The 22,225-nt window shown below is 33.4% G+C and overlaps 2 protein-coding genes across 4 annotated transcripts; both read right to left on the bottom strand.

The window, feature by feature from the left end:
• Window positions 1-322: 322 nt before the first annotated feature.
• On the bottom strand, window positions 323-2,350 carry LOC143897327 (uncharacterized). The gene is made up of 3 exons (XM_077405912.1): window positions 2,204-2,350; window positions 1,616-1,828; window positions 323-751 (listed from the first exon to the last, which is right to left on the bottom strand). The coding sequence occupies exons 1-3, from the start codon at window positions 2,348-2,350 to the stop codon at window positions 323-325; spliced, it is 789 nt and encodes a 262-aa protein (XP_077262038.1).
• Window positions 2,351-2,968: 618 nt separating this feature from the next.
• On the bottom strand, window positions 2,969-16,185 carry LOC143897384 (carboxylic ester hydrolase). Of its 3 annotated transcripts, none has more exons than XM_077406006.1 (9): window positions 16,054-16,185; window positions 13,844-14,116; window positions 8,284-8,603; window positions 7,854-8,053; window positions 6,447-6,643; window positions 4,919-5,084; window positions 4,466-4,665; window positions 3,962-4,248; window positions 2,969-3,677 (listed from the first exon to the last, which is right to left on the bottom strand). In XM_077406006.1, the coding sequence occupies exons 2-9, from the start codon at window positions 14,054-14,056 to the stop codon at window positions 3,467-3,469; spliced, it is 1,794 nt and encodes a 597-aa protein (XP_077262132.1). In that variant the 5' UTR covers window positions 14,057-14,116; window positions 16,054-16,185; the 3' UTR covers window positions 2,969-3,466. The 3 variants fall into 3 exon arrangements, with proteins under 3 accessions (XP_077262132.1, XP_077262131.1, XP_077262133.1); XM_077406005.1 differs by lacking the exon at window positions 16,054-16,185 and adding an exon at window positions 15,108-15,264; XM_077406007.1 differs by lacking the exon at window positions 16,054-16,185 and adding an exon at window positions 14,924-15,078.
• Window positions 16,186-22,225: the final 6,040 nt, after the last annotated feature.

Raw genomic sequence — 22,225 nt, 5'->3', positions numbered from 1 at the left:
TATTATTACTTATTAATAATAATTTATTATATTAATATTTTTATTAAATTTATGTATAATTAATAATATAATTCATAATAATAATTTATTATATCGTGAGCTCTTGGAAATATAAGCTTTATTTCGATAGCAATGCGTTTTTCAAATTGCAGGGTATCTTTTCAAGACGCAAACGTTCGGATTTTCTATTTTACCTTCATGAGGCACTCTCGCGTCTTTCTCGCGAGAATTTTACCATCGCGTATATAATGTATAACTGCAGAGTCGTTATCCGTGACTTCGTACCGCGATATTATCGACGCACGATATATGGTCGCCATCGTTATTTCCCGTCTCCGAGCTCGCTACGCGACACACGCGACTCCTCGCAGTCCTCGCGAGGTATTCGCATTCCCATGAAAGCGGCCGAGTAATTTCCCTTGCCGGAATCGTCGAACACGACTCTATCGTCGACGACCCAGCGACTGTAGCGGACCTCCGCGACGAGACGAAATCCCAATTTCAGGGCTAACGACTGGCTCGAACCCGACGTGAAGACGCCACCGATCGCCGGCATTCCCAACGTGGACGCGACTTGAACGCAGGCCTTCAGCAGGGCCGCGCCGACGCCTTTCTTCTGATGGGACGGATGAACGCAGAGAACGTGAACCCGAAGATACACGTCGCAGTCGAGCTCCCTGTACGCGTCCGTCCCCTTTATCAGGGCGTTGATCAGATTCATGATTTTCTCCAAGGCGTCGCCCTCGAAATTCTGAACCAACCGAGCACGCGTTCCTAGCGTTGCGCAATTTACTCGATCCAATTTATATAGAACGAAGCTGCTTATCTTTTGGGACAGTACTAAGCACGATCTCGAGATAATACTACAATCGCTTCTAGATGAAATCTTAATTCGGGAACGGGCTTGAAATAATCTTAAGGCTCCTGGGTAGTCACCGCGGCCATATTGGATTCTTACTATCGAGGCGAGGAAAACACCTAATTTTAAGTTGCGGTATTTTCCGAAATAAAAAGAGACATTTCAATAAAAAAAATCACGACAGATCGTTTCAGCACACTTCAAAAATTGACCGGATACTATCCTTTTCCCTCGACAATAAACAAACGGCCATAAAACGAAGCCTAAACATACGGAAAACAAGTCGTTTTCCGACTATCGAAAGAAGTGGTGAATGTTCCTTCCGCATATATATTTCTTGCAAATCTTACCATCCGGTCAATTTCACGAGTTTCACGAATACGTTAAACGTTAGAGCACAAGTACAGAGCGAATAATAAAGAAATATACCGCAACTTAAAATGAGGTTGTCAACATGTCACGAGACAGAATTCTCCATTGGAGAGAGTGAGAGGAGAGAGTTCTTATTTCTGCCGCGACGGTACGGCGCCACCGTCAACGCAGAGTTCTCGGCTCAGGGACCAGGAGCCTTAAATATATCGGAATCGGACTATGAATGCTGCCTTCAGATTTTCCGTTTGTACATAACAAGAAAAATCTCTGTGTACAATATGTAATTGCAACATCAGAGCATATATGTCGAAAGATTTAATTGCTCGCTATTCTCGTTACATCGAGGTCTCAGAATTTGATACTGCAACGAAGTGCCACACGTACTTGTACTCGATTATACGTGTCGCTCTTGTCCGAATCGCTGTTGATTCGCGTTACGGCAACTCCAACGACTCGTCCCGATGCCAAACTAAGCGCGACCAAACTAGTGGTGTCTTTCATCCACGTTCTCAGAAGATTTAGGTACTCGCTGACGGATGTCTGATCTTTCAATAGAGCAACTGCTCGGCACATCGGCTCCTCCCGGAAAAAATGATGCTACGAAAAAGAGTCAATAACTTTGATTTTTATAACATTCGGAGGAAATGATTGAATCTTTTACTTTCTACTATTCTGTGATCTTTAAAATTAAATGATTGCTAGAAAGTGAGCCAATGAAGTGAAATGAAATTACGAATCCATTTGATATCTCACGAGAGTTCTCTGAAATAGTTTCAATCGAGCTCGAGTAATCATGTTACAATCGCACGACGATAACACGCGAGCGATAAGTGAGATAAGCGTAATTTCCTAACCGGATTTCGTCGGAAAAACATTTTGCAAATGAGAGGAATAGAAAAAGACGGAATGAGGAAAAGTCGAAATAAACGTTGTTGATGCGTTTTTGCAAAATCAACGGTTGTGATTAATTGCGGTTGAACTATTCAACGCAGGCGTGTACGTTCTCGGGTTTTCCCGCTGCTGAACTTTTATCAGACGTAGAGCTTCCTCGTACTGCGCTTCCTTGAGATCCTGTATTTTGCATATCGCCGGTGAATCCCACTCCAAAGGCGCGTACATTCTCGCTTCTATCCCAATAAAATTGTTCTTTTTTTCCTCATCCATGACGATACTTTCAACTAAATATTAAAACTCTTCAGTCTTGTGAAGTTCGTAACAATAATTTATTTTATTTGCAATGAATGGACACGACCGTTAACTAAACGACGTCCCGAAATTTCTTCTGTCAATCCGTAGTTTGAAGTGAGTTGAAATGAGGTTTTCGTATCACACTCACATCTTTTTAAAAAAGTTAAAAATCGATTAGTGTATTTTGATGTGATCGTATACCTTAATTGGATTAATATCAAAATCATATTAATCAGACAGACTCCGTTTAACTGAAGAAGTTTACATAAACGTGTAAATATCGCGCATTCGAGAAAATGGAAAGTACCTATAATCTGTTTTATATATATAATCTCACTTTTATATAATCAACTTTTTTTTATCATATCAGAAATATCCTGCAGGTATGTACTATAAATACTATGCAACATAGTGATAGTCTTACGTGAAAAGTTTCGTACGCGTCAAGTTAATAATATTTAATATTAAAGTAGATAACTGAAAGTTTGCTATACGGAATTGCGTAGGGGAATTTCGTAATATGGAAAGGTAAGGAGAAACTCGGTGAAATTCTGAACTATGTTACTTTATAGCTTGTATAATATTACCGATCGTAATCTTTATTATTGAATTCACTCTCTTAACAATGAGATAAAAATATATTTTTAGCTAGTTATCTAAAAATTTTATTGTTATATTATGTCAAACACTAAAATAATTATTGCAAATTATACAATCCCGTAGCGTAGTGTTATTTTACTTTGTGTATTACATATATATATATATATATATATATATATATATATAAGTATATATATAAATATATTATACTCATCTCTTATTTATATTAAAATATTGCGCGTTTCGTGAATTTTACATGTTATTAAAATAAAGTTTGCGCAATTTATAGCTCTAATCTAAAAAATTTTTGGAATAACTAAAATTAAACTATTATTAATTAATTCTATAAAATGAATGAAAAATAATCTCTTAAAATTTCAGCATTTTAAGATTCTTGCAGTCACATTCAAATATCTTTGCCTTATGCGCAAATTACAAATGTACAAGTTACAACTCATCCTTCAAACGTCTAAAAGTATTGTCATGGCACTTCAACTGGTGTGTTACGGTATCCCAAAATAACATTCTTTTTAAAAGAAGACTATGATCCATAGCAATCTTCGTTGAGCTTTTTATGCGCAGGTATTCCGGTGCTTCTTCTGTTTTCACAGGTTTCCACTTCAATGGAACCACGTTTGTCACTTTTGGCGTAGGATTTCTAAAAAAATATTTATTTATATATTATGTTGGTGAATTTTTTATGGGTATGTTTTATCAAAAGAATCCATAATCGCGAGAATAAAAATAATATCCAATTTAAAAAATCCAGTCTAACAAAGGTCATTGGATGAAGTAGTTAATTCAATAATTAAATAGCTAATCCAATTTTGCATTAATCATTATTCCAATGTTAATTATAATTAAATTTTATTACAATTCAAATTTTCAATATTTTGTATGGATTTAATTTATTCTTATCTTCGATTTGACATTAACACTTACCCGGAATTTGCAAAATTATACCAAAGATAGGTCATGAGATCGATCATTTCTTGATCTTTCTCGGACAATGGCGTGTCCGGAAACAACTCTTCTCCCACAGGGAACAAGTACTGCAAATCATCCGCGTGCGATACTCCATAATCTTTTACGGGATCGCCGAATATCGAACTGAAAGAGGCACTTCCTCTGTACGCGAAGTAATAATAAAAGACTGGTGAAGTTCGGTTTACAATAAAATCTTGCACAGCTTTGTGGGTGCCGTGATTAAACCACGAGTCACTATACATCTATAAAATCACATTATTGTATAATTCACTTCATTTTGTTACATTAATTAAGTTATAAAATTTACTAAAACAATTCAAATATTAAAATTAAATTGACATTGATTATTTAAAACATTCTTATGACATGTTGATTTTAGTTGAATTAAAATGTAAATTTGTATAACATTTTCTACTTCAAATATTAATTGTTTCAAATAATACAATTGTTTAAACTCACGTTGACGACTTTGATCCTGGAATCCTCGGTGTGGTCGATAGAATTATAACCGAAATAGAAATTGCGAATGGAAGTGCTTATCTCATTTAGCAAATTCTCATTCGTGATGTTGTACCTCTCGTCATAAAATAAGCTTATAGGCGCAATTTTGTTGAAGTTATTATCCAATTCCTTCACACGGTTCTCCCGTCCGTAAATACCTAAGAAATATAATGCACATAAATATTTCCTTTATTAGCATCTTATTTGCTTACATATAATTTATAGAGAATTATTAAATCTAAATTCTTTATTGACGGATTTTTGGGACTTCTATCTAAAAATTACTTTATAAGAAACTAATGAACATTTTGAAAACAAAATTATCTTACGGAACGTTCTAGTCGGAATCTTAAAATTGTTACATAGATTTGCTTCTAATGTTACTCAAACTAAATTCGAGCATACCCCTACCTGCTACTCTCAAAGCTCCTTCGTCCGAAGTAATTCCCGTCATCCAGGGTATGTCGAGAAGGCGGCCTTCTCGTACGGAAATTAGAGGATCCTCCGTCAGGAAAGCACCTGGGTGCTTGGGTTCGATTACCGGTCGGAATGGTATCATCGGGCAGTAACCAAATTTCTACGATAAAGCAATTAATAAATTAAATTATGGAAAACATATGGCTGCATTGAAAACATATATAACTCATGGAAAAAAAAGAGAAAATTATTTTATTAAATGATATAATTATAAAAAATAAAAAAGTGTATGACCACAAAATATAAAATCAAACAGTGTATTAAATGCGTAAAAATTCGAAAAACAGCACAAAGGCATTCAAACGCTTTTTCATCGATATCATAATCATCAGCTATTACAACGATTAATTTTGTAGGAAATCCGTGCTTGTGATTGTACATACATGCTTGTTGCTCGCTTTATTTTAATATCAGCTGATAGAGATACGTGATACACAGGCGTGAATATCAATTACACACGCGGAAAGCACGTAATCGGCACGTTCAAATCTTCAAATGTGCACGCGCATATTTACAAAACTGGTTTTTCTTATATTATCAGAACTTCGATGAATGTTTATCCATTATCTCAATCCAATATTTATCTTCGAAACATAACACGTTTTAAAATTATCTATCGTGGCGCTGTTTTAAATAAAATATTATTATCTCTTTATCAAAAAGATGTTTATATCAAAATTCCTACCGTAATTAATAAACCTAGTGAACAATTTTATTATTAGAAAATAAAATAAAAGATAAAAGTTTTAGAGTATTCATTGATCAAACTTCGTCTTAATTCTTAATTTTGCATAAGACACACCTATTCTAAAGTGGTAAGCGAAACTGTTGCGTGACTGTTCATGGGCAACTTTTACATGCACCCGTATCGATAAAGTGTCTACCTGTCAGTGCGGTCAGTGCACATAATTTCTGAGACTGATGCACGCGCAGATACGGAATTTATCTTGCGGTTGCACTTTTAGTCGCGCATGAATGCATTCAATATATTTTGAGTAAGGAGTTAATGTAAAACGTGACTACTGTAAACCAGGCGTGAAGCTTTTTAAGTACCGAGATTACATCAGAGATGATAAGTGACCTACATACATATATTGTGTACATAAATATACCTCAGACACACCGAGTTAAACCTTTCACATAAATTCATTAATTTCACGCGATTTGACGCGACGAATAACGTTTCCACATCACGGTACGATCGATTGAGCACTGATTGACAGTCAAATGGATCCTTTTAAATAGATGTCAAAATAGATAAGTAATAAAATACATAAGAAATGTGCACACGGCACACAAGAAATAATTTAATTGACAACATTTGATATAATTTAGCGTTCAGATCGAATAGCAGCAACTATTTCACTATTGCAAAATGCCATCAATTAAATGCGATTGCAAATTTGTCAATAAGTTGATTATATTATTTAAGTATCTTTTGATATCAGATGAATTTCATTACCTTGAAAAGATGGTCAGTGCCAATAATCTCCTCCGCACTCTTTGTTCGTAGACATTCAATGAGTTCCTTCGAATTCTCGGAGCTACATCCTATATGCTTACCCAAAGTCAGGGCTCTCTTTCTGGCAAATCCTGGTGACGTCAAAGTCCACGGGTTGTAAAAGTTGCCACTTTGCGAAATACCGCGATGGAAAAGTCCTGCGTGATTGAGAAAAATGTAAACATTTTCCGGTCGTAAAAACGAGTTATGCCAATTAAAGTATGATGCTGCAAAAGATCACATTACTAATACCCATTGCACCATTAGTAATACAAATAAAATACACGCGGAATATATTATCTGCCTGTCTGCGAAAATGTATAAATTAGTAGTTTTTAATAATTAAAACTTTTGGAAAGTATTTTTTGGAAAGTATATTTTGTAAAATATGATATTCTCGATTTGACAACTTTCGTTATATTTTGCAAGAAAACTTAAATTAACAACATGTCATAATAATTTGATAATCAACTTGCTATACGAGTATAAACTTTCATTTATATTACGATACACCTTTTATATTTCTATTATTTAATCAGCTCCGAATTAATCTAATTTAATTACATATAATACTTTTTATACTGATGCTGCATAAAACATGTAATGTCAACAAACGTTAAAAATTTATTGAAGCTTTTTAGATTGCATATAGATATCTTATTTCAGTGATAAAAAACGATAAAATATTAATTGATTTTGAATGCGATTCGTCGGGCTTTAGATTTGCAGTTCAACTTGATGTCATTAACATTATTAATCATTTTCAGGAAAAAGATATGCCAATACTGTGAAACACATTTCTTTGTACACTGATTGAAAATTCGCGTTGTGATTAATTCGAGTTGTGATGTAAATTGAAACTGATATTATATGCATGCACATCAGCACGTGTATGAAATAATATTATGCATGCGATTACGAATCACTTAATGACGGTGAAACACCCAATGAGTCGCAGAATCGAGAATTAGTTTTTGCAATAAATCCTGCCAGCACTTGCTACACACTCCGTATCAAGAAAAAATTCGTAATAATCCATATGTTTTCCGAGGTAAATAATGCAAATCAGATTAACCTCATATTTCAGCAGCTGCAATAATAAGAAATATAACAATCTATTTTCTTTTATTTATTTTAGATAAGTTACTTTCATCTATACCTGCTTTCTAATTTTTTGCTGCAAAATATCTTTTTATCTTTAGTGCTTACATTCTAATTAGCACTTATTTTATAGTTTATAATTAGTACTTACATTTTTCAGCATATATATTTTTACAATTATGGTTTGTAATACCGCGTTTATTTGCAAACTAATGTGATTTATTTTAAGAAACGTGATTTATCGTAAAGATATTGCTAAAACTTTACCTGCTGAAAGAGGGCTGACCATATGATAGTGAACACTTGCACCGCCTGCGCTTTCACCGAAAAGGGTCACTCTATTCGGGTCACCGTTAAAATAAACAATATTCTCTTGCACCCATCGGATAGCTTGCTGTTGATCTTTTAATCCTAGATTTCCTGGACATTCCAGATCCTCCGTACTCAAGAAGCCCAGCGGTCCAAGTCTAAAATAAGAAATCTATGTAATATCGTTACGCAATTACAACGCAATCGTAAATCTTTTACTTCTAATTGTATAAAAATAAGTGTATCATTTATACAATATTTCTACCTGTAATATTTATAATATAAAAAAATCAAATTGCATCTGCGCGTACGAAAGATAAGATTTGCACAGGGAATAAAAAATGTGATGCCTAACATCAGACTTAAATTATCAATCAAGCTTTATTACCGATAGTTCACGGTGACGAGAATGAGGTCAAAGTCGAGCAGGAACTTGGACCCGTAATATTCAGAATGGCCGGCTCCGGCGATCCATCCGCCGCCGTGGAACCAAATCATGACCGGGAAGGCTTTCCGTTGTTTCAAATTATGATTAAAATTTGAGTGTTCTTCGGTGCACTTTATGCAAGGCGTATAGACGTTCAGGTAAAGACAGTCCTCGCTGCCGACAATCTCTTCCTGATGGACGTAAATGTTCCGTTGCGTGCATATCTCGGCGTTTGTCGTAGCATCTAGGGTACCGTTCCAAGCGATCGGAGGTTGCGGGGGCTTTGAAGGAAACATATCGAGCAGTTAATTGCGTGTATTTAATTCGCAATGACTTTAAGTCATTGAGACATTTGTAAAACTGACCGTGCAGCTTCGACTAAGCGGAGGCTTATTCGAAACGACAGATCGACGACGTATATATGACGAACAAAGCGAATGAATTACTCTTTAGATAATGTATTATACAGTTGCGATATACCGAATTTCCGAAATGTTTTATTAAACAGATATTTGCCGATTTATTTAATAAACGTAGACAAAAACAACGATTAATAAAAATGGCATCTGACAAATTTGAACAAGAGATCCAGAAATCTTTTTAATTATTATGTGCAAAATTTAATAATTTGTTTTTATTAACAATTTGTTTAAATAATGTGAATTACATTTATGTAAAATATACAAGAAACATGAATTATAGAACCATAAAACTAAAATAAATCAGGTATCTTTATAAAAGAGTAATAGCATTTACAATATTCTTAATACAAGTCAAAAAAATAGTGCAAATTAGAAATTTGCACTTGGCTTCCTCATAGAGGAAGTGATGTCTTAAGATCACGGTCTTACATACAGGTCTCTCAACTCTGATGTGTGTATGTGCCAAATTTACCGAAATTTCTATAACTCCAGAACTAATTGACCAAATCTTAACGAATTGTATATGAAATAGGGGTAGAATTTTCCGGGGAGTACTATAGAGTGTATAGTTTTTTGTTACCGATTTTCTGGAAACCGTTTTTTTTTTTTTTTTTTATTCTTGAGTAAAAAAATTAGAAAACAAAGCTTCCTCTATGAGGAAGCAATAGATATTCTTTTATCTTTAACAATTTTTAAGTTACTCGATAAAATCTCTATTAAAAAACGCGTTTAAAAATTATAAAAAATTATAAACATACAAAACAAAATTAAACTGTCAAAATTAAAAGTACTAATTGCAAGATTGTTTGAAAATTCCGCTTACAAGCAATAGCAAATTATCGACGAGCCGTGTATTAATCGCAATTATTAATAATCAGATATTAATTAAGATCCAAATTAATCAACAAGGATACTGTTAATCGCATAAAATGACGTCATCAAACGGCATGTAGAGTTTCTAACAATTGTTATAAAGAAAACGCTAAATTAATGTACGATCCTGAAGGGCGATTCAGGCGTGGTTCGGTTCCGCCGTTTCTCCCGAGGCCCGGGGCGCTCGATCGTTTTCGCGACTCGGTGCACTGGTGCATACGGAACGACGGCGACCGGCGACACCTATTAGAAGTTAGCCCCTTACTTTTAGAATTAACATATTTTCACGGTTGTGCTGAATTGTGCTAGGTTTGTGCTATATTGTGCTCGAATTTTATAATCATAATATGAAAAATACGAAAGAAAATTAAAAAAAAAAAAAGAATTTTTAGGTCAGCTCCCACTTTTTGTTTTTTTCAATTTTTTTGAATGTACTGAGTTGTGCTAAGTTGTATTAACACATTGTGCTAAAATATTATTTAAAAAAAAACAACAGAAAATTACGATAAAAAAATTGATTATATCCAAAAATGATTTTTTTATCGTAATTTTTTTTGTTATTATTTTTTTAAAATAATATTTTAGCACAATGTTAGCACAACTTAGCACAACTCAGCACAATCAAAAAAATTGAAAAAAACGAAAAGTGGGGGGCTAACTTAAAAATAATTTTTAGGTTAGCCCCCCACTTTTTGATTTTTTCGACTGGCGACAATAATTATCATAAGATCTTATTCGCGTTATATTCGCATTCGCATTACGATATATGTGTATCATTTCTTCAACGTCGAGTTTGACGTCCCGATCGACGCGCGACGTGATAGCCATATTTAATTGACTATACGGTACGACGCAACGGCCATATTTGATTCGCGTAGTACAAATTCGCGGAAACGGTAACGGACCCGTGGGCCGTGACCGCGTATAGCGTTCAACTATCTCACTCATTCGCGCAGGAAACTTTTATCTCTCTCTCACTCGCACTCACTCACACTATGCGCTTTAGTTCGCGTCCATGAGCCCTGTCACTCAGTGAGGGCGCTGCAAACACTGGTACCGCGAGAACAATAGGAGTTTGTAACCCCTGGTGACCAGTGCACAGTGGATGCCTGCTGGAGGACGCGGCGCACGGCGTTCTTCCCTCTCTGCACTCACGCATATAAAGACACTCTGTCTATTCGTGTGACGACTACTCCCGCAGGGGCAATTCCTTGGGCCTTAAGGCTTTAACGAACCCAAGGATCCAAGGATTGTCCCCCCCCCTCCCTGAGATTCCAACACCGCGGCCATACACCCACAACTACACATACACGCGCGCGCGCGCGCACACACACATATACACATACACATCTCTTACTACTTTTGAGGTTTTGAGCCTCCTTACTAGTCCTTACGTGTTTATGGCCGTGTATGGGCGAAGCACTGCCTGATGGGCTAATAAAAATAAAATAGAAAGAAGTATGACACACGACTCTGCGCTATACGAATAGACAAGGAGAGTCTTTGCGCGCGTAAATGGAGGAGGAAGAACGCTGTAGCGACACTGTTTTCCCTATAGACAAATAGCGTATGCTTTTTTTACCCCGAATCTGTCTCCCCCGCTAAGCTTATGCCGCGTCTATTGTATATCTACAGCTACACTGTTCTCCGTAAACCGCGTCCGCAGTCTAACATACGTGACGTAAATGGAGTTGGCAGTTATTAAGTAAGTGCTTCACGATCTTCGCTTGTTTACAGGTGCATAATCCGCGATTATTTGTGATCATACGGACACCCGTGGTGCGGATAACCCGATCGAGATCGAGCATCGTGAGCATCGTGAAGAGTAAATCAGTCGAACGCTACGATCAGTGCTGTGATTGTTACGGTCAGGATTACTTGTCGCATCCTATTTGAATCATAACTTGATCGGCCGTCTGTTGCTGCTAATGGAAAATTTGTTAGCGCGTGCAGGACGACGGCGACGATCCAGCGACTGGTGAGTGAATCTATTCATATCATACTCGTGTATACTTGTTCTATATATATGTGATTAAATTGAAATCATTTTACTTGGCAAGCTTTATTATTGCGCTAAATTGATTTGAGAAAGATGATAATATGAAAGATTTCTTCAAGATTTCCATGCATATTAAGTAAAGGATTTTAAAATATCGGTTAACTAGTTTTTAATTCAGATAAAATATTAAAACAGTTATATATTTTAATCGTAAATAAGACTACAAATTAAGTGGTGAACGTCGAAACGTACATTGTGCTAAATTGAAAATAAACGTTCCATTTAATTACATAGGGCAAGAATCATTATTAAGTAATTAAATTGATTGATGTACTTTGATTTTCTTCTATTTCTGTCACTGGTTTATAAGTATACGTTATAATTTGTTCTATATTTATCGGAGATAGTGTCATATTTTCTGGGGTCCTATTCTCGAAAAATATCGCATACGATATTTTAGGAATATCACTTATAGAAAATCACACTTTGCAAGTGTGCTATTGGTTGCAGAGTGTGATATTTATGACATATCGTATGCGATATTTTTCAAGAATAGAGCCCCTGAACTCGAAACATTAGCAAAATTAAATAAAATTATACGCATCGTTGGACATGCGTGATATTACGAAATAGACATCCAATAAGATGCAAGAAGCATTTCCTCGTTAAATGACGATAGCGGTCGACCAGCAGAATATCTAATGCAAGCCAAGTATGATTAGCATGATTTCTGTGATACGTCTCGCTTGAATTTAAAATTAAATTCCAACGATTATTAGTTCCGCATGATTTCCCGACACATTGCAAAGTGCATTATAAAATCTATATAAACTTCGCAGAGCAATCTTTTACCACATACACTTTCTCAGTTACAATTAAACCAATTACGTTTACGTTTGCCTTATCTCTCAGTTTTGTCAAATTTTCTTACTTCTATTAATTAAATACAAGATAAATATTTGGTATTCTGTATTTTATCCAATGTAGGATAGTTTAATATTGAATCAACAAAAAGCAAGCTATTTTAAATATAAAACAATTTTAAAAACATTTTGAACTACGCTCAGTTTTGTGTGGAAGACTTTCTAATTTAAATTTATTTTTTTTCATTTGTTTTTATAAATATTTTAAAACAATAATAAATGACTGAATTATCTCTTATTTATTATCGTTCCTAAAGAATATATTCTATAATGTCAAAAATTTACACATATTATAATGTAAAATTGATTTGATGTAAAATAATACTAGCAACGCGCGCAAAGCTAATATAAGCGCAAAATGCACACACGGTGACATAACGTCACGCGAATACAAAGCGTCAATAAAAATGCGCTTTCGTGGCATCCTGTATCTATTTGCCGAGGCTGAGGCTCCTTCTTTATAGTGAATTCGTGCTTGGAAAGAATTATCACTTTTATCCGATTGTAACGCAGTATTTTTACTTCCGCGAAACAAAAACACAAAGTATGTCACGTACATACAATAATATTCAGAATTGACTTAGGAAAGCGGAATGCCGACGTTCGAATTAGTTGCAACAGCGGCGGCGCGCGTAATTGCATGGAAAAAACTGAACGATGCGTAAATTCAAAGGAAAAGGAAATTTTGTTATTACGATGCGTGATTGTTGCATACTAATTGCCGCGAAAGTCCCTGATGCCTCTTTTTAAGTGATTGCGCGAGGCGCGTAGCCCATTAGGAATCATTAAGGACACAGCAGGCAGGATTAGTTAATTAACTCCGGATTCTAAGTCCATACTCTCTTCTAAATTATAAGCCATAACTCAGCTAGCTGTGATGCTAACCGAGCTAGTTCAGCTCACACGATTTAGGCAATTACTATTTTAAACCATTAACATAAATACTCGATACCACTTATTTCTTTGACGTGTGTTGCAAGCACCTATATTATACCTATCATACGTATCATATTTCAAAGATGATTTTTTTAAATAACACATTTATCAGTTGAAATATTTTAACCGGATATTTATCTCCGCTCGTGGAAAATATACTTCGAATTGACTAGAAATATGTCTGTCTACAGATTCCAATCAACTACTTCAAAAATATTTCCCCCTCGTTCGTGTAATAAACGCAGCATAAAAATAAACGTTTAAAAATTCCGCAAATTTATATTACAAATTAATCGAATTAAATTTAAGGATGAAATCACTTAATCACTTCGCGTTTATGTCTCACAAAAAAAACAGGATAATTTTACCTTGAATCTGAGTTCTCCAATTGGCGGTGCAGCATAGGGAATTCCCAGGAATGCATAAATATTTTTTCCAAATCGGGTGGGCATTGTCTTACCAAACAACGTACCATTTGGAATTTTTGTAATTGGTGAATTACCACAGACAATATTCGCATTAAGCGTGGTGATGCAAATAAAGCTTAGCTGGATCAATATGTTATTTCGATATTCCCTCATTTTGAACACTCTCGAAGTACCATACAGCGGTCAGATTTTTGAGAGATTTCGTGACGATCTCTGTAATGTTGTTAATATAATATTAATTATAAAAGAGTGCAGATATGCGAAATAGAAATTATTTAGTTGGTACAGATGCAAATATAATTATGGATGCGTGTATCTAAATAACTACATATATTATAATTAAGTTATATTATAATTAAAAACAATATTAAATTTATTATAGCTTTTATCTAAAAATTTCTATTGCATTTTGCTATATTGATACGGTTATATAATAGATATATAATAATTGATTATTATATTATATGTATATAACTGCCTCTCTGCATTTTTTAAATAATATAACCTGCAAAAGTATCTTTTATCTATGAAATAGTAATAGTCGTTCTGTTGATGATGGAACTTTTGTTTCGACAATTTAGAACATTAATGTGTATGTGTGGAAATAATCGCGTTTACATTAGACTTAATTTATGGTCAAGAACATGATTACAGAGGAAATGAAATTGTATGTCTACATTACGTTTGAGAGATTTATCATTTTTTATTAGCCGTGACTATACATAAACTACGGCACATTAAAAAAACACGAAACTGGTTTCACGTCGTAAATGTAAAGTAGTGTTATGTAAAAAGAAAAAAATTCAAGATCAATGACGAAAGAATTATGAAATATAATGAGAGCAACGTATAATTGTAAATGCCACGTCACAAAGGCTTCAAAAGTTTTATTTTTCAATTTTATTAATGGAAATAGTAAATAAACAAAAAATTACAGTTGTGCACGCATTCACATTTTGTGACATTGTAAATAATTTCTAAAATGATATTTTGCAAGAAGATTTCTCTTGACAATCTTACATGGAAAAAACCAGTTATTTTCGTATAATGTCACCAATGTCCAAATGATGCTAAGACAAAATGTCGTAACAGCAAAAAGCTATTGGCAGATTATGAGAATTACGGTGTCAATAATAGCTCACTAAACTGCTAAACTCTAGACAATGGACCGTGAAGCTGATGTAATGATAATGACAGGGTATACCGTGCGGTTTTGTGAGTGCCGAAGAACGTGTTCGTTTGGCGAAGGTAGGATTAAGACTGTCGCAGGAGAGAGTCGCTCGTTGGATTATTATCGATGATGGTAATTGACGTCACTGACAAACAGCACAAATGTTTCTGGCTAGCTTATCCTTTTCTATTTAACCTGTTTATCTCGAACACGACTATATTTCTTTCGTTGATCACGCCTTTCGGAATTATGCTGATTAATACGAAACACGTTTAAGCGGATAGGTAAATAATGTTGCACTTATCAACGTCGTAATTAATATAAAATAAATTACAATTTTTCAAGCTTTAAAAGAATACGTAAGAATTTACGAACACTTATTTCACAACTTTAGCAAAACATTAGAAAAAAGTAATTAAAATGTTATAATTAAACAAATAGATTTTGATCACGCTTTTTGTTATATTTTTAGATAAAACATGGTATGAGGAATATGTAAAGAAATGAATCTCGCAATCAGAAACGTTGTCCAACTACAATCTGGATATTTTCATGACCAATATTTTCATTATCCCTCTCTAATATTAATAAAAATACATCTTTTGATATTTTGTGCATTTTTAAAAGTTTATTTTGAATGCAGCTTTTAGTAAAATTTTTTATAATATGTTAAATAAAAATTTATATGTATTACTATAGAATTTACATTAATGTAAACAGATTATATTATATATTGTTGAATTTGTTTTAATCTTAACTAAATAAATTTTATTAAAAAAAGTCTAGCTTTATTTAACGAAAATATAGTTATCACAATTTTTCGAAAGTGATGGTGGCATTATTATTACTATAAAATAATTACTTCAAAAAATTTAACACAAACTTTATATTATGTAGTAGGATGGCTTTTTAATGATTCGATAATATCAAGAGTACTGTTACATGTTACTTTATTTCGCGGAAATAATGAACAATGTACTTATTGTAGAGCCGCTCCTCAGGTCAAAACTCCGTCGTATCGCTCGTCTTCAGGTCCGTGTCTCGATACTCTTCTCAGGCGTTCTCGCTTCTCTGCTTACTGAGAGGATTCTATTCTCGCTCGGCAATTAACGTTCTTATATATTATCTCGCAACGTCCTGGTGCGTTCGTTTTATTCGAATTCGTAAACACTATGGATAGGTCTTAAACTCGTCACAAACAAACACGACCGAGTCAACGCATCGCCCACTCTACTCTCTCTCTCTCTCTCTACCGACGTCTCTCCAAATATATATTATTATATACAATTCTACAATTAAATTTTTTATCGCTTACAATTAAAAAAAAGTGGTTTTTTTTTTTTATTTTTTTTTTTAGAAACTAATGTATCATGCCCTACATGTTTTATCTTATGATGAACCACTTTTAAACACATGAGAAATATAAATAACTTGCAGATTTATACAACGATGTGAAATCTTTTTTAATTTAAAGATTGTCTTGAACAATTAAAATAAATAATTAACGTCCAAACACTCTGTAAACCAACCGATATATTCTAAGATATTCCCAAATACAGAATTATAAAAATTTCAATTGTTTGGTGTGTTTTTAACTATTTAAATTAAATCTTTACTTTAAAACATGCAATTATAACACGCAATTGAACGCAATACAATATAGCCTCATCGGTGCAAATGCGATGTTGGAAACGAAACCAGCGATCACCTCTACCGATTGATTTTTCCAACAGCGGAGCGTATACGTTTGCATGCATTTCACGTTGCCAATCCGTTAGTACCATCCGTCGGTTTCAATACTTTCTAGCTTTCTACCTATATCACAGTTGCGTTAACAGTGTACGGTATTCTAAAATAGCATTATTGGTTACCGACGAAAATTGGTAGATGGTACTACAAATCATAGTGAAACAATTTTTCAGAAATTTTCCGAGAGAAGGCCCTTTGAATAGAACTTTACCTTTGATCTTGTACTCTCACAAGGATGACTGATCCGCATTTCGGCTTACAATTAGCAATCCCACAGGAAAGCTCAATATACTGATTGTAAGAATATTTACGTGTAGCCATTACATGTATAATATACTCATACCCACATTTTTGCTAGTGTAATAAACATTTTAAGAAAAAACGGGATGCAATTTAATTTAAGAATAATAATAAAAATATGAATAAGACTTATATATATACATATATAAAATTGAAATAGATGGAGAAAGCTAAAGCTCATTTTTTATTTACATCTTTTAATTAAAAAGAAGTTTTATCTCGTACCCTAAGGTTATTTTCGAATTCACCGTATCGGAAGCTGACCCTATATGAAGGGAGGCTTTGTGGAATGGGGCTTTACCCCTTATACAGAGGGGTGGAGGATACCATGATGCCGTCCAAACTTGGACGCGCCATTTTGTAAAGAGGCGAAATAACGCAATAGATATTCTTAAAATTTTGTGACCGTTAAATTATATTAAAAAATCGAGAATAAATAAAATATATTCCAATAAATTCTGCGTTTTTAGATGTACAAAAATAAATAAGGAAAAAGTATACGTAAAGGTGTTACATTAACAATATTGAATCAATCTTGCATATAAAATATCGAATACCGAAAGCTTTATTTTTTTGGATTATTTTTATAAAATATGATTTTAATCATCATAAAAATATTACATCTTATATTAAATAAATTTAGGTTTTTAAATTACATTTTAGTTGCTAGATGTCTAAAGAATATAATTGTACATAAAAAGAAATTTTTGTTTTTTGATATAAAAGTTAGCATCAGCAATTATTTCCCTTTTTTTCAAAGTTCTTCCATTAATTTATCGCAAATATTTTAAAAAATCTTTGATATGGATAATTACGCGCGGATACACTTTAAATTAGAGTATAATTTACTATGGGAAGACTAATTATATGTAAATTATTAATATTTTCATTAAAAATAAAAATGTCTTATGCAATATTATAATCAATTAAACATTTGCAATTTTTGTGTCCCAATCGGTGGCGCCGTCTGGAGTTCGCAAGATTGCATTCCTTCCCACCATTTTCTCTATTGCATGATACGAACTTACTATCTGCACTTCAATAACAGATAGTAAAACATAAGATACATATTTGTAAAATTTTTGTAGCTGGTTATCTTATCGAATATGTCTACTCTGTGTACAAAGTCATATGTTTAGTCTTCTTTAAAATAATTAATGTTAATTCTGACATTAAGAAGTACGTCAAGGTATATCATTGCATTTGGATTAACGTCCGATTCTAATTAAATTTTTATAAATTTTAATGAGTCTATTTTGTGGAATACTAAATAAGAAATGTATTAATTACATGCATTTGTTATCCGTTCTTATACTTTAGGGCATTAGAATTTAAAATTATTGTAATTGCGTTTTAAATTTAATGAATGTTTTATTTTTTTAATAAATAAATAGAAAGAATAACAAGGAAATAGAATTAATAATCGTCTTCACTATAATTAATGTACCTATATGTATACATTATACACGGAAAGAGCGGTTTTACTGAAGTATCTAAAAATTTAGCTATAGATACGGATCTGAAAATAATTTTGTTGTACCATCAAAATTATTTTGATGATGCAACAAATTATTTGCAGATCCGTATCTAGCTAAATTTTTAGATACTTCAGCAAAACCATTCTTTCCGTGTATGTAACAATTAACCAGCAATTTATTTTTTTTTATAGTTTTTTTGTTTTTTGCAAGTGCATTAAACTGTGCCAAGTTAAACGCTTAAATAAATTTTAATTAGACGACTTTTATTGCATTTCTGGGCAGGATTACATATGCTTGTCGGTATCGGCTTCGAAATATTATAGAACATCGAGGCGGCCATAAGAGCGGCCCCGCGGAATATTCATAGGGCCTGGGCCCGAATTCTAGGGGACGCTAGCGCCTGTTGAGCGACTATTTCGCAGAAATAGTATAATTCTGCTAGCTGTAAAGGTTAAACGAGGGTTCTCGGCCTTCAATTATCGGAGACTGTCTGCGCAGGCAGCAACATGCCGAAATATCCTTAAGGCGCCCGGCTCGAGTTGAGTCTCATAACTATACGGTCGGCCGTTTTAACGTTTACGACCTGCGAGCTATAACTCGTAAAAACGTCGATCGGATTTGACGCCTGCGTTAAATGAAAATATCGGTTTGCTGTGCTCGGTGAATAAGAGAGAGGACCCGTATCGCGATGTTCAAAACGAGCTTTATTATTTAATTATACGGGCGAAGCTACACGAGAGAGACGTCTCTTGATGAAAACTACTAAAAGTACTTGAAAAATACTAAAAGCTAGAAAAGCATATGAAACTTTACATAATTTTTTAATTTTTTATATTTATTTGTTACCGCCAAAATACAGAACATTTTTCCAGTGTTGTGCGCCAATGTTTTTTGTGTTAAACTGATCGAAAACGCCGCATCGTATGAAACCTTCAACACCTTATGAAAAATTCAAGAGATTCTTTAAAAGGAAGCAAAAGTAGAAAAATAGTGCAAATTAGAAATTTGCACTTGGCTTCCTCATAGAGGAAGTGATGTCTCAAGATCACGGTCTTACATACAGGTCTCTTAACTCTGATGTGTGTATGTGCCAAATTTACCGAAATTTCTATAACTCCAGAACTAATTAACCAAATCTTAACGAATTGTATATGAAATAGGAGTAGAATTTTCCGGGGAGTACTATAGAGTGTTTAGTTTTTTGTTATTGCTAATTTTTTGGAAACCGTTTTTTTTTATTTTTCTAATTCTTGAGTAAAAAAATTTGACGAAGCAAAAAGAACCCCTTGATTGTTAGCAATTTTTATTAATTCTATATATTCTTCAGTTTTTTTTCTACCCCTATTTCATATATAATTCGTTAAGATTTGGTTGATTAGTTCTGGAGTTATAGAAATTTCGGTAAATTTGGCACATACATACACACATACACACATACACACATAATAAAAATTGCTAATAATCAAGAGGTTTTTTTTTTAATAAAATTTAGAATTTTTGCAGAAATGTTTGTTTATGCTTTAATTTCCACAAATTTGAAGATATCGATCTATTTCTAATTTTATTACATTTTTCAGTTTTTTCTACCCCTATTTCATATATAATTCTTTAAGATTTGGTTGATTAGACTCAGCTTTATACGTAATCAAAGGTCCTTAATTTTTAGAAAAATGTTTGTAATAGCTTTAACTTCTGTAAATTTTAAGATATCGGTTTATTTTTAATTTTGTTATATTCTTCAATCTTTTCTACCCCTATTTCATATATAATTCGTTAAGATTTGGTTGATCAGTTCTGGAGTTATAAAAATTTCGGTAAATTTGGCAGACATACACACATACATACACACATACCGACATTTTTATAAAATAGCAATTTTTCGACGTTTTAGAACATTTTGAACACATTGGCAAAAGCAACTAAAAAAAAATTTTTTTTTACGAAAACAAAGCTTCCTCTATGAGGAAGCAAAAAGACTCATTTCCCAAAAGCACACAGCTTCAAGCTGACCAGTTTAACATAATGTATTGTTGCATGATATTCTTAACGATATTCTGTCTTTCCATTTTTAACTTCTAACGGAGGTCGTTAGAGCAACCATTTATATCGTAGAATGGTAGTTGCCAAAGTAATTTTCTTTTATTATAGGCATCTGTGTTTTATATAAAGTAAAATTTTAAATTGTTCAAAAAAGATGGTTGTGCAAATAATGGCTGTGCGAAGAAAACTAATCGAGAGAACAAAGTACATTATAGATAAGAGTAGATAGAATGATTGAAAGAGATTAGATTAGGCAGAAACAAAAATAAATATAAATTTACCTAAAAATATACTACATATATATAGTAGACAATATAACTTTAATATAAACTTTAAATATTATTCTTATTTTTATTCTAATATTTATTGTGCAATCAGCACGATGATAATTTTTCTGTAAGTTTTTTGTATAAAGCAGGTAGACCGTATTTCTTAATGCAGCTAAAGAATTATCATTTCTACCATTTTTAATATAACTTTTCTAACTTTTGCCGTTCATAAGGAAATAATTGTAATAATAAATTAGAAACAAGATGTATTATTTTCTTTATATAAATCATATAAATTAAAAAGAAACTTATTGTAATCACTATAATTGAAAAATTCCAAGTTTGAGCAACGAAAAGTTAATATCTTACGCGATATGTTCATATATATAGTTTACAATTGAATGTTCGTTTCTTTCCATAGTTTTCTTTCGACTTTAAGCAAAGGAGAGGGAAAGTGTCGGCTCCATTATCCAGGAGGGTTCGTTCCCACCCCACTTGCGTAAACCCCCCCCTTTTCCTTTCTTCTTGCTATAAGCGTCTCTCCAGCACGTCGGGAAAGCCGGCACGCGGGTCCTCTGAACGGCAAAGGTTGCTCAAGGCGTTGCCAGTGGCAACCGATAAAACTGCGGAAGACCCTCCTGATCCCCTTTCAAAGAAACTTGCCAGGAATTTCTCCCGATCAGCCCAGTTATTGAGCGAGCTTATTAAGAACGATCGAACACCGTTAGAATCGCTAGAAACATATCGACGAAAATGGCTTTCCCATTTTTTGTTTTTACCGCAGAAAAAGTAAAAGAATTTTTATAGATGTATGTTTCCGGAATGTTTTTCAAAATATCTATTTTTTATTTAAATCATCTAATTCTAAAGTGTAGTAAAATATAGGTGTGTTATCAATTAATAAATTTAAATTTAGCAATAATTAAGAAAATTAAATTCGTACTTCGTAGTGTTAAATTTTAGTAATAAAAGTGCCAATCTTTTTTTCTAATTCACATATTTATTCAAACATACAACACAATAAATATTCCTCGAAAAACAAACTTAGACATAATGAAATGTTGTTATTCAATTGCGTATGGATCTGTGAAGTTGACACGATATTCTACAAAATTTAAAAAAATACTAATGTCTCGTCTGCAATAGCCGCAACAGTGTGCAGTAAGACGTAAGCAGTAAGCTGTTGACTATGAATGGGATTTTTACAATTCAAGAATAATCGATTGTGGTTGGTCAATAGTTTACTGCTCACGTCTTACATACTTTTACGACTATTGTAGGTGAGCCATAAGAGTTTTAATAGCATCTTTTATAT

The sequence above is a fragment of the Temnothorax americanus genome, unplaced genomic scaffold (assembly GCF_048541705.1).
Source record: "Temnothorax americanus isolate GAGA-0224 unplaced genomic scaffold, ASM4854170v1 Scaffold20, whole genome shotgun sequence".
NCBI lineage: Eukaryota > Metazoa > Arthropoda > Insecta > Hymenoptera > Formicidae > Temnothorax > Temnothorax americanus.
This window is presented reverse-complemented; position numbering and strand designations above follow the sequence as displayed.